At 44.3% G+C, this 14,489-nt stretch overlaps 1 protein-coding gene across 6 annotated transcripts in view; it reads left to right on the forward strand.

The window, feature by feature from the left end:
- LOC132398608 (anion exchange protein 2-like) overlaps positions 1-14,489 on the forward strand; it is a 247,827-nt gene that overhangs the window by 172,724 nt on the left and 60,614 nt on the right. For all 6 annotated transcript variants that reach the window (XM_059978272.1, XM_059978280.1, XM_059978289.1 and 3 more), the window contains 3 exons: positions 2,877-3,106; positions 6,305-6,462; positions 11,418-11,623. In XM_059978272.1, coding sequence (XP_059834255.1) covers positions 2,877-3,106; positions 6,305-6,462; positions 11,418-11,623 — 594 coding nt within the window. The remainder of the gene's footprint in view (positions 1-2,876; positions 3,107-6,304; positions 6,463-11,417; positions 11,624-14,489) is intronic.

The raw sequence follows: 14,489 nt of genomic DNA on the forward strand, positions 1-14,489 counted from the left end.
GCTTTTGGCACATTGGCCTTCACAAATCAAATTATTAACTACAGGAGATGGGATGTAATATTGAAGTTGCAGAAGGTGTTGGTGAGGCCTAATTTGGAGTATTGTGTGCAGTATTGGTCACCGACCTACAGAAAAGGTGTAAGTAAGGTTGAAAGAGTACAGAGAAAACTTACAAGGATGTTGCTGGGACTGGAGGACCTGAGTTAGAAGAAAAGATTGAATAGGTGAGGACTTTATTCTTTGGAATGTAGAAGACTGAGAGGAGATTGATAAAAGGTATGTAAAATTATGAGGGTTATAGATAAGGTAAATGCAAACAGGCATTTTCCACTGAGGTTTTGTGGGACTACAGCTAGAGGTCATGAGTTAAGGGTGAAAGGTAAAAAGTTGAAGGGGAACATGAAGGGAAACTTCACTCAGGGTTGTGAGAGTGCGGAACAAGCTGCCTACACAGGTGGTGCATGCAAGCTCAATATTTGGATAGGTACATGGATAGTAGAGGTATGGATGACTATGGTCAGTTGCAGTTCAATGAAACTAGGCAGTTTAAATGGTTCAGCTTGGATCAGATGGGCCAGATAGCCTGTTTCTGTGCTATATTTCTCTATGACTAATTTTAGGGTGTATGTTAGTAGTCCAAGTATTCACTACTTTTTTTTAAACCTTTCAATGAGATGAATGGGCTTAGTACAACAATATCAGCTTCTGAACATCAGGCTGAAAGTCACTCAGAAAGAATTCAGGTCTCCACATTCAGTAATTTGCAGTGTTTCATTGCTTTGAAAAAAAAGTTGAACAACTGCATTGAAACTGAGCTTCACTAAACATGATGCTGGAAAGATGATAAAGACCATGTTGACCTTTTTCCACTGTGCAGGATAACATACAGAGATTTCTTTCAGCAAGGCATTTTGAATCTTGGTTCAGCTCAGTCATTTTGTAGTGAGATTAGTTCTTCCTCGATCCTTCCTGTTAATTCCTCATTACAGATGTTCAGGAATAGATTTATTACCCAATCTGGAGATTGGATCAAGAGAAGATCTCTTTGACATGTCTTTGCTGCTCACCCAGATGGGGAGAGTATACTTGGAAGATCATCATCTGGTATTCTTTCTATTCCGACTCAGGCTTAGAAATTGCAAAAGGTCATGACGGCCAGTGTTAACTTGAACAGAAATGTAGAGACAACTGATTTGACTTTCAGAGGATTCACATAATTTCCTTGCAAATGAAGATTAATTTCCTTAAACTTTATGAATGATTCTGAAAAATAAGCAACGCCATACCTAATATTCTTGAGTTGATTAATGTAATGAAGAATTTGAGTCTTCAAAAATTTTTATCACAGTTTCAAAAATCACATAAAAGGCTTTCAGGCAGTTTCCTTTTGAGAATCATCTGTCTTCCGTGTGCAAGCTGATCATTGTTTTCAATACAAAGCTCTCGAAATAGTCAATTATGAGCATGAGACTTGATTTTATTTACTGCTGTGATAAACAGTACTTAATGATTTGTACAGCTGATTACTTAGTATTTCTGTGACAAAATGTTGTCTGTGAATTAAATAGTGAATGGTAGGTATGTTAGGTACAGATTTTTTTCAAGAAAGTAATCACTCCATGGTGGCATTGTGTCATTGATGGTGCCCCATCTGTTGCACAAGCAAGAACCTTGGTGAGCGGAATGTCCTTCTCTTCGAAAAATTGCTCAACAACCCTATTAATTCCCCCTTCGTATCTGTAGTCCCTTTGCAAATAACAGCCTCTTGAACCATGCTTTCATCTTTTATGAATCGGACAGAACCAAGAAGCAAAAATCTGTTGTCTGAAAACGCTGACTTGTCTAACTGCAGAGCAAATTCAGCAATAATGCACAGGCCAGGCCTGGAAATAACACTATTTACACATGATAAGCCAAAAGCAGAAAACATTATTTTCAACCACTATAATGTGGTTTGAGCAAAGTCTAAGAGAATGGTGGGTTAGCTGGAGATGAGGTTACATGATCCTTGTAATCAGTTATGAGGTATTGAGGATCAAATGCTTATAATAAGTAATTCATTTAAATTAAACCTGTAATCCCTCAGTTTTCCCCCTTGCCGCCGATCACACCCCATCCCACTGCCCCCTTTATCTTTATTGCCCCATAGAAACTCCCAGTGCTCCCAGGAGGGACAATATCACCCACTTTGTGAACCAATGGTCTATTCCAAATAAGAAATCCTGAATCCTGAAGCTCTCCAAAAGATAATTGGCAGGTCAACTTTTTTTGAACTACGCTCCTAAACTGTGGAACTCAATACCTAAAACTATAAGAGATGCAGACTCAATTGACACTTGTAAGCCTACTCAAAACCTATTTATTTAGCCTTGCTTTTAACTTGCATCATTTGTCTTTATTTTCTTGTTTGTACTTTGTCCCTTTGTAAAGCACTTTGAACTACAGTGTTGGTATGGAAAGTGTTCTATAAATAAGTTGTATTATTATTATTATGTCCATCAGTTTAGCAACACTATGAGCTCTTTGATCACCTTACACAATTATGGATTTTTTTTGTTGTTCTAATTGTATTCTTTCTTGTAAAAATTGTATATAGTTAATGTTTAATGTAGGCTTTTCTTCTGAATGCTGCTTACAAGATGCTATGTGCCTGTGATGCAGCTGCAAGTAAGTTTTTAATTGCACGTATGCATAAATGTACATGTACTTGTGTAGATGACAATAAACTCAACTTTGACCTTGACTTTTTGCATTGTTGTGTTGCCACTTTTGGGAGTGTCCTGTCTGCATTCAACTGCAGTGATCCTTATATGGAAAGTGTCACTGACTGGGCATTCCCTTGTGCTAACATTAATCTGTCTATTCACCTACAACAGACCACCGTCACTCCTCACTTCACACTCACCACCCCCTCTCCACACACCTGCCATCGGAGGGCCGTAGGAAGAAGGGGAGCCAGAAGAAGAGCAAGAAGATGGCCTCTTCTCCGACTGGTGCACCCACCATCGAGGAGGGGGATGAGGAGGATGAACAAAGTGATGGCGCACTGGAGAAGAAAGAACCCAAGGAAGGCCCCGTTCCCTCTCACGCCACTGGAGATGTTCAGGTGAGGTCAGATGGAGTAAAGGGCAGAGTGGTCCTCAGCCTAGTGATGGCACGTGGGGGTTGAAGACTCTGTGGCGGGGTGAGGGTAAGGTTGGGAAGAGGAGTAAGGTTGAGGGGTTAATGTTGCATAGAGTTAGGAATAAGATTGGGTGAGGGTGAGGACGTAGGTTTCAGGTGAAGTGGGTGTAAATAATGTTTTCGCTCCTGGGAAAAGAACATCGCTGGATACTGAACCCAAAACAAAAATGCTGGAAAATCTCACTGGGGTCAGGCAGCATCTGAGGAAAGAAAAACATGTCAGTGTTTCGGGTCTGGAACCCTCCTCAAAGCTGTTAGGAGAGTACTGGAGTCACAGTTTAAAAGCAGACCTGTGGGGCAGGGGGAGTGGGGAGATACAAGAAACCGCAAGGGTGGAAATCTGTAGCAACCAAGAAGTGCCGGAGAGTCAGACAGTATCTTCAAGAAAAATAAAGAGCTGACTTTTTGGCTTGAGACCCTCCATTTGGGGGAGGGGTGGAGAGAAGACGAATTATGACAGATCAGGTGATAATAAGCAGGAGTGTGAATCGTTAGTGAGGTATTTTAAAAAGACAAGGTGAGAAAGGACAGCAGTGGGATGATTAAAGCAGCAGTTTTGTATTTCACCTACACTCAGACCACTGGGGTGATCCTGAGATTCCTGTTGCCCTCACTTTAGTTCTCAGACCCATTCCCATTCTGAACTGTCTGCGGCATTCTCTACTGCCGCAGTGAGGCTCAATGTAAACTAGAGAACAACTTCTTATCTTCCATCTGGCCATTTTGCAGCCCTCTGGAATGATCTATAACTTCAGGTAAGATGTTCTCTGCTTCCCACTGTCTTGCAGTTGTCCCTCTCCCACCTTGTTCCTTAAAGCTGCTTTGCTATTGGTCAGCACTTATCTGGTACATTACCATTACCACCTGAGAGGCCACAAGCAATATCCAGTCTTCTGTCTTAGAACATTACAGCGCAGCACAGGCCCTTCAGTCCAGTCCTTCAACCTATGCTTAAAATGAATCTAACCATTCCTTCCATGCTTAACCCTCCATTTTTCTCTCATTCATGTATCTCTGAATGAGAGAAAAAAGTTTCTTAAATGTCCCTAATGTTTAACCTGCCTCTGCAACCACCCTGACAAGGCGATCCATGCACCCACCACTCTCTATGTAAAGAAATTATATCTGACATCCCCCACTATACTTTCCTCCAATCACCTTAAAATTATACCCCCTTGTATTAGCTAGTGAATGTCCAAGTAAATTTCTTTTCAGTTGGTCCTATATTACTATATCCTTGTAAGATGATATCCTAATAAAGAACCCAAAACTCTGCACAACTGCAACAAAACCTCCTAATACAAACTCCAGTGCATTTCCATATTAAAAAAAACCTGATGTTTGCCTTCTTGACCATTTGTTGGACATGACTGTTAAGCTTTTGTGATTCAAGCACCTTGACTTCTCTAATTTACACTCATTTGCATTATCTCTCCACTTAGATAATCTACTTTTTAGTTCTTTTTCTAAAGTCCATATATCAGTCATCTCAGACTTCATTACGTTTAACTCCCTTTGCCAAGATTTTGCTGAAGGATGTTAAGTATCTTCTTGGACTGTCTAGCAATGACTGACAGATTGTCTCCAGCCAGCTGTCTACTTTTGACAAGCATCTGCTAAGTACCAACCAATTCTCCTTTCTGACACCTGAGGCAAATTCCATTGTCTAATGCACAACCTCATTCTGAAGTGGTGCAGTGCACACTGCAGCTATCATTTCTCTTCTTGATCTAATCTTATTGAGGGTCTTACAGCACAGAAATGGGTTGTATCTCACTTCACACCCCAGTGCTGCTTTTGCACTGTCACCCCTCCCCCACGCCACTCTCGATTCCACCCCGCGCTCAACCCCTCCCGCTCTCTACCCATCTTTCCTGACAAATTTGTTGGAATTCTTTGAGGAAATAAAAGGCAGGATAGACAAAGAGGAGTCAGTGGATGTTGTTTACTTGTTTTTTGAATGGTGCCACGCATGAGGCTGCTAAACAGTATGAGAGCCCATGGTATAACTGGAAAGGTCCTCGCATAGTTAGAAGATTGGCTGACTGTCAGGAAACAAAGAATGGGAATAAAGGGGGCTTTTTCTGATCGGCTGCTGGTGACTACTGATGATCCACAGAGGCTGGTGTTGGGTCTGCTCCTTTCATGATATATGTCAATGATTTGAATGATGGAATTCATGGCTTTGTGACCAGGTTTGCAGATGATACAAAGTTGAGGAAGCAGCGAATCTGCAGGATTTAGACAGATTAGGAGATTGAACAAAGAAGTGGCAGATGGAATATATTATAGGGAAGTGTATAATCATACACTTGGTTTGATAGAACATGGGCATAGACTATTTTCTAAATAGGAGGAATATTCAGAAATTAGAGGTGCAAAGGGACTTGGTTGGGAGTCCTCCTACAGGATTCCCTAAAAGTTAACTTGCAGGTTGAGTCAGTGGTAAGGAAGCTAAATGCAATGTGAGCATTCATTTCAAGGGGACCAGTATATGAAAGTAAGGATGTAATGCTGAGTACTTATAAGCCGTTGGTAAGACCGCTCTTGGAGTACTGTGAGCAGTTTTGTGCCCCTTGTCTAAGATGTGCTGGCACTGAAGATTGTCCTGAGGAGGTTTACGAGAATGGTCCGGGAAATAAAAGGGTTATCATATGAAGAACGTTTGACGGTACTGGGCCTGTACTCACTGGAGTTTAGAAGAATAAGAAAGGGATCTCATTGAAACCTATTGAATAGTAAAAGGCCTAGAAGACTATGGCTTCCTATAGTGGGGAAGTCTAGGGCTAGAGGGCACAGGCTCAGAATAGAGAGTTATCCTTGTAGAACAGATGAGGGGAGATTTCTTTAGCCAGTGGATGGTGAATATGTGAAATTCATTGCCACAAGCAGCTGTGGACGCCGTAATTGGGTATGTTTGAAGCAGCAGTTGACATTTGATTAGCAAGGGAATCAAGGTTACGGGGAGAAGGTAGGAGAAGGCAGAAGAAAGGGGTTGAGAGGGGTTAATAAATCAACCACAATGGAATGGCAGAATAGGCCCAATGAGCCAAATAGCCTAATTCTGCTGCCTATGTGTTATGATCTAAATATTTGATATCCTTGTGCTCACCTTCTCCAGTTCTTCATGCCTGACGAGGAGCTAGAAGTTAATGCAGCTTCACTGAATGCACTGGATGGCAACCGGAAGCAGCAGGACGTTCCAGCCCCACACAAAGAGCCTGAAGCAGACATCCAGAGCAGTCAGCTGAGGAAGAGCAGTGAGCGTATTGCGCTCAGGTAAGCTCAGCACTGTCCCTCGTTCTGATCAAGGCCCAATACCCGAACCTTTCAGGAACAGCACAAAACTGAGGTGGGATTGTTTTCTATGGATCAACAGAGATTAAGGGAGAGATTTGACAGAAGATTATAAAATTATGAGACATAAATAGACAGCTGGTATCTTTATCCCAAGGTTGAAACATCTAGTATTTGAGGCCATACATTTAAGATGAAGGGGAACGTTTAAAGGAACTATGCAGAACAAGTTTTTTTTAAGCACAGAGTGAGGAATGCCTGGAATTGGAAGCCGGGGTGGTGGAAGTAAATATGTTAGTGGTGCTTAAGAGGCTCTTAAATGCATACATAAATACACAGGAAATGGTTGGATACAGACATTGTGTAGGCAGAAGGATTTGTCTGAATTTACTTGGACATTTATTCAGTTTAGCAGAAAATCATGGGGTTCTGTCTGTGTATATGGAAAAAGCTGTCAGTGGAAGTGATGGGTAGGTACAGTTAAAATATATAAAATGCATTTGAAAGGATGCATGCATTGAAGGATATGTGCCAAACGCAGGAAAATGAGATTTGTGTAGCTAGGCGTGGACAAGTCGGGCCAAAGGGCCTACCTCAGTGCTGTAGAATCCTACATCCCTGCCTTAGCCTCATCATGCTGACCTGTGGAGACTGACAATCTATGTAGCACATCCTGCACACCAAAATACAAATCACATGGCCCTGCACAATCTGATATGCATAGCATACAGACTGTTTACCAACATCTGTATGAAAAACTTGTCCTTCAGATCCCCTTTTAACCTCCCCCCCCCACCTTAAACTTATGCCCTCCAGGTTTAAACTCCCCTACTCTTGGAAAAAGCCTGTGACTACCCACCCTCTCTATGCCCCTCTAAATTTATAATCTCTAAACCCCTCAGCCTCCTTCATCGCAGTGAGAGCAATCCCACCCAATCTCATTTCCTCAGAACTGCAGCCCTCCATTCCAGACTGCATCCTGGTGCAGGGAGATGATCCTTGTTTTTCTTGCTGTTCTTAGTGACCCCAGAGTTCTGTTGAGTGTGTGGACTCTCAGCCAGTGAGACTGCACTACAATCCCTGACCTCCAGCATTGGATTCAAGAGCACTGGGTATGGACCTGCATGTCCTACTGCCAGAAGAAACATTTCTTCCAAGGTGCCCATACCCAGTGACCCAGTTGAGAGGCTGATTTGAATGAGGGTGTGGTGGTGACAGGAACAGAGAGGATGCGGGCATCTGGCAGTATGACCAAGACGTCAGTGAGGGTGGGATCCAGAAGGTGAAATGATATCACACAGCGAGTTGCTGTGGTCTGGAACACACTGTCAGTGTGGGCAGAGGGAAATTCAGTCAAGATGTTGTGATTCAGGAATGTTTGGAAGGAGGGCTATGTGCAAAGGACAGAAAAGGTCTCCGACAATCAGATGAATCACTGAATATAACAAGCAAACTGCTGTAGGAACTGAGCAGATAAAGCAGATTTCTGGGAAGAAAGGAATTGTTGACATTGATCCAGATTTCAGCATCAGCAATCAGCAGTATGTCCAAAACATTGGGAGCATTTATCCAACCCCCTCTCTTTCCTGAATCCTCTTCCCCATTAATTCCTTCCTCACCCCTGCAACCCCTCTTCACATGCCCTTGTTCCTGTTCCAGGTGTGGCGCCCTCCCTCTCCCACGCACTTCCAACTTTAAAGTTGGTGGTACCCACACACAATCTGCTTTGCAACGTACATACCTGCAGTTGTATTCAGCTTTGTTTTGGTAATTCCCAGCTCTGTTTATCAGCCCTTAATCCAGAGAGTGGGGGTGGGAGTGGAGCAGCCATTTATCTCCCTGGCTGGGTGTGGGTGGAAAGCTGGGCTTTGGCTGTGCTCAATCTGTTTGGTGGGTTTGTCCAGGCCAGCGAGCTGTTCACAGTGGGACCATCAATTTTTCTTCAATCAACACCTCCCTCTCGCCAGGGTTTGCTGCCCTCCAGCCTGATAAGAGCATTCCTTTATCCAGAGGATTTCTGTCTTGCCGCTGCCTGTCTGAATCATTTAACTTCATGGACCGTCGCTGTTCCCTGAGCATATTGAGGTTTCTTCTTTTGGCGTCCACAGCATTGAGGTTCCTCTTGCGTATATTTCGTGGTCACCTCGACATCCACTACCCTTGCCCTGACTAACTATCCGATACCTGTTGTTGTTTAAAAGGTTTATTTTACATATTTATATCCCAGTGAACAATTCCTTGCCAAGCTCCTGTGGCCCCACCAGTTGCAGAATGCTTTTGGAGAGCCAACAGACAGTCAGCTCAGAGCCTGCTGACCTGGGTTGGCTGGAAAGTTTGGCATTTTGCTGACCCCACTCTGCTCACTCCTCCCTCTCTGTAAACCTCCTCCAGTCTAGCAGGCACACGCATACGTACACACACACACACACACACACACACACACACACACACACACACACACACACAATGTACAGTACTGTACAAAAGTCTTAGGCATACAGTATATATAGCTAGGGTACCTAAGACTTTTGGACAGTACTGTATTTGTCAACATGGAGTGGAGAGCAAGTTTGTAAATCTGGTGGGAACAAAGGATGTTGGTAATGGCGAGGGTAGAGTACTGCAAGAGGGGTGTGGGACAAGTGATTAGAGAAGGAGTGCCGTGATGGGGCTTGGCACTGATGCAGACACACCCAGCTGTGAGACACCAGGCAAGGTTGTTTGATTCCAAACAATTGGTTTATTGACCATTACAGAATGTTTCCTTGGTGCTTCACACTCCTTCCCCTCTTCCCTTCCCCTTTTCCCAACCAAGATTCCCCTCTCCCTGCCACCTTTCCACTTTCAGTCCAAAATAGAGATCCATTGTCAGAATTGGGTATACCATCACTCACATGTCATGAAAGTTTTTTTTGTGGCAGCAGTATAATGCAACACATAAAATTACTACAGTACTGTGCAAAAGTCTTAGGCACTCTGGCTACATATATATGCCTGACTTTTGCACAGTACTGACTGAGCATGATACAAATTTAAACTAATTCAGTCTGCCTGCACATGGTCCATATCTCTCCTGTTCATGTGCCAATCTAAATTCTTCTGATTAAGTCTGTTTATCCCTCTCCCTCTGGGTTATCACTCTAACCCATTCCCTTCTCCTTAACCCCTCCCTATGGAACCTCTCTGACAATTCACTGTGACTAACCTTCTCCATTATTCTCACATTCACCCTATCGAGTCGCACGGCACTGAAACAGACCTTTCTACCTATTAGATCCATGCCGAGCATCAAGTGCTCCTTTATACTAATCCCAGTTGTCAGCACCTGGTCTGTCACTTTCATATCTTGGCAAATTCAGTGTTTACCAAAACACTTCTTGAGCATTGTGAAAGTGTCTGCCTCCACCAATCCCTCTGGCAGTGCATTCCAGGGCCCAACCCCCATTATCCCCCCCCCCCCAGAGAAAAGCGTTCCTCCACAGATTCCCTCCAAACCTTTTACCTGTACCATAAACCTATGCCTTGTGGTTTTGTAGTTTTAGACACCCCTGCTGTGGGGAAAGGTTTCCTACTATCAGCCCTATCTCTGCTCGGTCTCTCCTCAATCTGTTCCACTTTTTGGAGCACTCTAGGTCAGTATTACACTCAGCTCACTACAACTGTGAGGTTTCACCACTGCTGGCTGCACCATTGTAGCTTGAAGTCTACTTTGGCCTGTTCAAATCCTAGCCACCACTCATTAAGAGATTACATTTAATAACTCTGCATCTGCCCCCTACCACATGGAGGGGCATATCTATTCTGTCAAATCCTTCGATGAAACTGAAATTAGATGAAGCCTTGGCGTTAGAGTCATGGAGTAACATAGCACAGAAACAGGCCCCTCAGGCCTAAGTCCCTGCCCACCTAATCTCGTCCCATTTATTCAAGTTTAGTCTATATCCTCTAAATTGGTAAATTGGTTTATTATTGTCACGTGTGCCAATGTACAGTGAAAGACTTGTGCATATTGTTCATACAGATCAGTTCATTTACCCCCTCCTATCCTTGTGCTTATCCAATTGCATTTTAAATATTGGAATTGTACTTTCTCTGGCAGTTTGCTCTATTTGGGAGCCATCCTCTGCTTAAAGAAGTTGGTCCTAAATTCAGGGCAACACACAGGGCAAACTGACCTTGTAATTTTATTTTATTTGTGATAGGGAGGAGAATGGCTCAGCTTTAAGCCAGTGACAAAGGAGGAATAGCTGTCTAGTGTGGTGTTTGATGGAGCATGTGATGTCTCTGCACCTGTCTTGCAGGGTGGTAGTTTTGGGGTAGAGCCACCAAGTCAGTTTGTAGACCCTAAGGCTTGTTCAGGTGGGAATGGCCCTGGGCCAGGCAGGAGTGACCACACCCATTACAGAAAGTGGTGGATACAGCCTAGTCCATCGCAGGCAAAGCCTTCTGCACCATTGAGTACATTCACAGTACATGGAGCGCTTCCACAAGAACGTAGCATTTATCAAGAAAGGGCCCCCTCCCCCACCACCATCCAGGCCATGCCCTCTTCTCTCTACCATCTTGCAGGAGGTACAAAAGCCTTATATTGCACACCACCAGGTTCAGGAACAGTTATTACCATATAACCATCAGGTTCCTGAAACCGACGTGGATAACTTCACTCACCACAGCTCTGAACTGATTCTACAACCTTACAGGCTCAATTTTAAAGACTCTTTCCAATTTATGTTCTCAGTATTATTTTTTATTTGGTAATTTTCCCTTTTGCACATTGGTTGGAAGCCTTTCTATTTTTTTTGTGTTGGTTCTATTATATTATCCTTCAAATGCCTGCAAAACTATGAATCTCAAGGTAGTACATGGTAATATATACATATGTTAATAATAATTCTACTTTGAACTTTGAAGTTGCTCCCTTAATTGCATGTTTTCAGGGCAGCTGCAGTCAGCGCACCCAGTCTGCTGGAGGAGAACAGAGTGCTGCTGAAGACACCACTAGCTCATCGTAGCAGTTATGACCTGAAGGAGCGGCGCCGGATCGGGAGCCAGACCACTGTCAATGAGGCCAAGTTCCAGAAGATACCGACTGACGAGCTGGAGGCGGAGATGTTAGCTGTGGCCGATCTAGACTACATGAAAAGTGAGTGGCAGCATATGCATACAGCAGGCAAGAGGTGTTAAGAGCAAGGGCGGGCCAGAGAACTAACTGTAAGCTGATCATCAATGCTGTGTAAGTTTGTAGAGGGTATTCTGAGGCAGAGGAGCTACCAGCATTTGGAAATACAGTCCTCTTTTGGAAGAGGACAGCGAGGCTTTGAGAGGAAGTTCGGCGGCGGCCATTTTCAAATTGTCCAATTGCGTCTCAGATCGGAGTTCTGAGAGGCGGAACTGCGCAGGCGCGTGATGGAGGCCTGGGAAGGAGGGAAGATATAAAAAGAACGCAGCCTTAAGAAGCGGGCAGCTTCGTTTGCGGGCAGCGGAGTGCGCCGGGAGCAGAGTGTAGGGCTTGGGCTCAGGGGGCTTAGGCGGAAGAGGGCACAGTAGACTTATCTTTTAGTTCTTGTTATTTTTCAGTTATTTGGGAAGTATGAGTGTGAGGGCAGCTTGTTGTTCTCGGTGTCGGATTTGGGAGGTCCTGGAGTCTCCGAGCCTCCTGGACGTCCACATCTGCGCCAGGTGCACCGAACTGCAGCTCCTGAGGGACCGAGTTAGGGAACTGGAGCTGCAGCTCGATGACCTTCGCCTGGTCAGGGAGAGTGAGGAGGTGATAGAGAGGAGTTACAGGCGGGTGGTCACTCCGGGGCCACGGGAGGCAGATAGGTGGGTCACGGTCAGGAAGGGGAAGAGGCAGGTACTAGAGAGTACCCCAGTGTCTGTACCCCTTGACAATAAGTACTCATGTTTGAGTACTGTTGGGGGGGGACAGTCTACCTGGTGGAAGTGACAGTGGCCGGGCCTCCGGCACAAAGGACGGCCCTGTAGCTCAGAAGGGTAGGGATAGAAAAAAGAGGACCATAGTAATAGGGGACTCGATAGTCAGGGGCTCAGACAGGCGGTTCTGTGGAGGTGATCGGGAGTCCCGGATGGTAATTTGCCTCCCTGGTGCCAGGGTTCAGGATGTTTCTGATCGCGTCCAAGATATCCTGAAGTAGGAGGGTGAGGAGCCAGAGGTCGTGGTACATGTAGGTACCAATGACATAGGTAGGAAAGGGGAAGAGGTCCTGAAACGAGAGTATAGGAAGGCAGTTAAGAAGAAGGACCGCAAAGGTAGTAATCTCGGGATTACTGCCTGTGCCACGCGACAGTGAGAGTAGGAATAGAATTAGGTGGAGGATGAATGCGTGGCTGTGGGATTGGAGCAGGGGGCAGGGATTCAAGTTTCTGGATCATTGGGACCTCTTCTGGGGCAGGCGTGACCTGTTCAAGAAGGACGGGTTACACTTGAATCCTGGGGGGACCAATATCCTAGCGGGGAGGTTTGCTAGGGCTACGGGGCAGACTTTAAACCAGTGAGATGGGGGGGGGAGGGGGCGGGAATCAATTTGAGGAAACTATGGGAGAGGAGGTTAGTTCACCAGTAGAGCAAGTAAATAGACAATGTGTGAGGGAGGAAAGGCAGGTGATGGAGAAGGGATGCGCTCAGCCCGAAGATGTAGGGGAGAAGAAAGAAAAGGATTAATAAATTTGAATGCATTGTAAGGGATGAAAAGAGAGGAGGAGGTGGAGAGTATCTTAAATGTATCTAATTTAATGCTAGGAGCATTGTAAGAAAGGTGGATGAGCTTAAAGCGTGGATTGATACCTGGTATTATGATGTTGTAGCTATTAGTGAAACATGGTTGCAGGAAGGGTGTGATTGGCAACTAAATATTCCTGGATTTAGTTGCTTCAGGTGTGATAGAATAGGAGGGGCCAGAGGAGGGAGTGTTGCATTGCTTGTCCGAGAAAATCTTATGGCGGTGCTTTGGAAGGATAGATTAGGGAGCTCCTCTAGGGAGGCTATTTGGGTGGAATTGAGGAATAGGAAGGGTGTAGTAACACTGATAGGAGTGTATTATAGGCCACCTAATGGGGAGCGTGAGTTGGAAGAGCAAATGTGTAAGGAGATAGCAGATATTTGTAGTAAACACAAGGTGGTGATTGTGGGAGATTTTAATTTTCCACACGTAGACTGGGAAGCTCATTCTGTAAAAGGGCTGGATGGTTTAGAGTTTGTGAAATGTGTGCAGGATAGTTTTTTGCAACAATACATAGAAGTGCTGACTAGAGATGGGGCAGTGTTGGATCTCCTGTTAGGGAATGCGATAGGTCAGCTGACAGATGTATGTGTTGGGGAGCACTTCGTGTCCAGTGATCACAATAGCATTAGCTTCAATATAATTATGGAGAAGGACAGGACAGGACCTAAAGTTGAGATTTTTGATTGGAGAAAGGCTAACTTTGAGGAGATGCGAAGGGATTTAGAGAGAGTGGATTGGGTCAAGTTGTTTTATGGGAAGGATGTAAAAGAGAAATGGAGGTCATTTAAGGGTGAAATTATGAGGGTACAGAATCTTTATGTTCCTGTTAGGTTGAAAGTAAAGGTTTGAAAGCACCATGGTTTTCAAGGGATATTAGAAATTTGGTTCGGAAAAAGAGGGATGTCTACAATAGATATAGGCAGCATGGAGTAAAGGAATTGCTCGAGGAATATAAAGAATGTAAAAGGAATCTTAAGAAAGAGATTAGAAAAGCTAAAAGAAGATACGAGGTTGGTTTGGCAAATAAGGTGAAAGTAAATCCGAAAGGTTTCTACAGTTATATTAAAAGCAAGAGGATAGTGAGGGATAAAATTGGCCCCTTAGAGAATCAGAGTGGTCGGCTATGTGTGGAGCCGAGGGAGATGGGAGAGATTTTGAACGATTTCTTCCCTTCGGTATTCACTAAGGAGAAGGATATTGAATTGTGTAAGGTGTGGGAAACAAATAAGGAAGTTATGGAACCTATGACAATTAAAGAGGTAGAAG

This window comes from Hypanus sabinus, chromosome 1 (assembly GCF_030144855.1).
Source record: "Hypanus sabinus isolate sHypSab1 chromosome 1, sHypSab1.hap1, whole genome shotgun sequence".
Taxonomy (NCBI): Eukaryota; Metazoa; Chordata; class Chondrichthyes; order Myliobatiformes; family Dasyatidae; genus Hypanus; species Hypanus sabinus.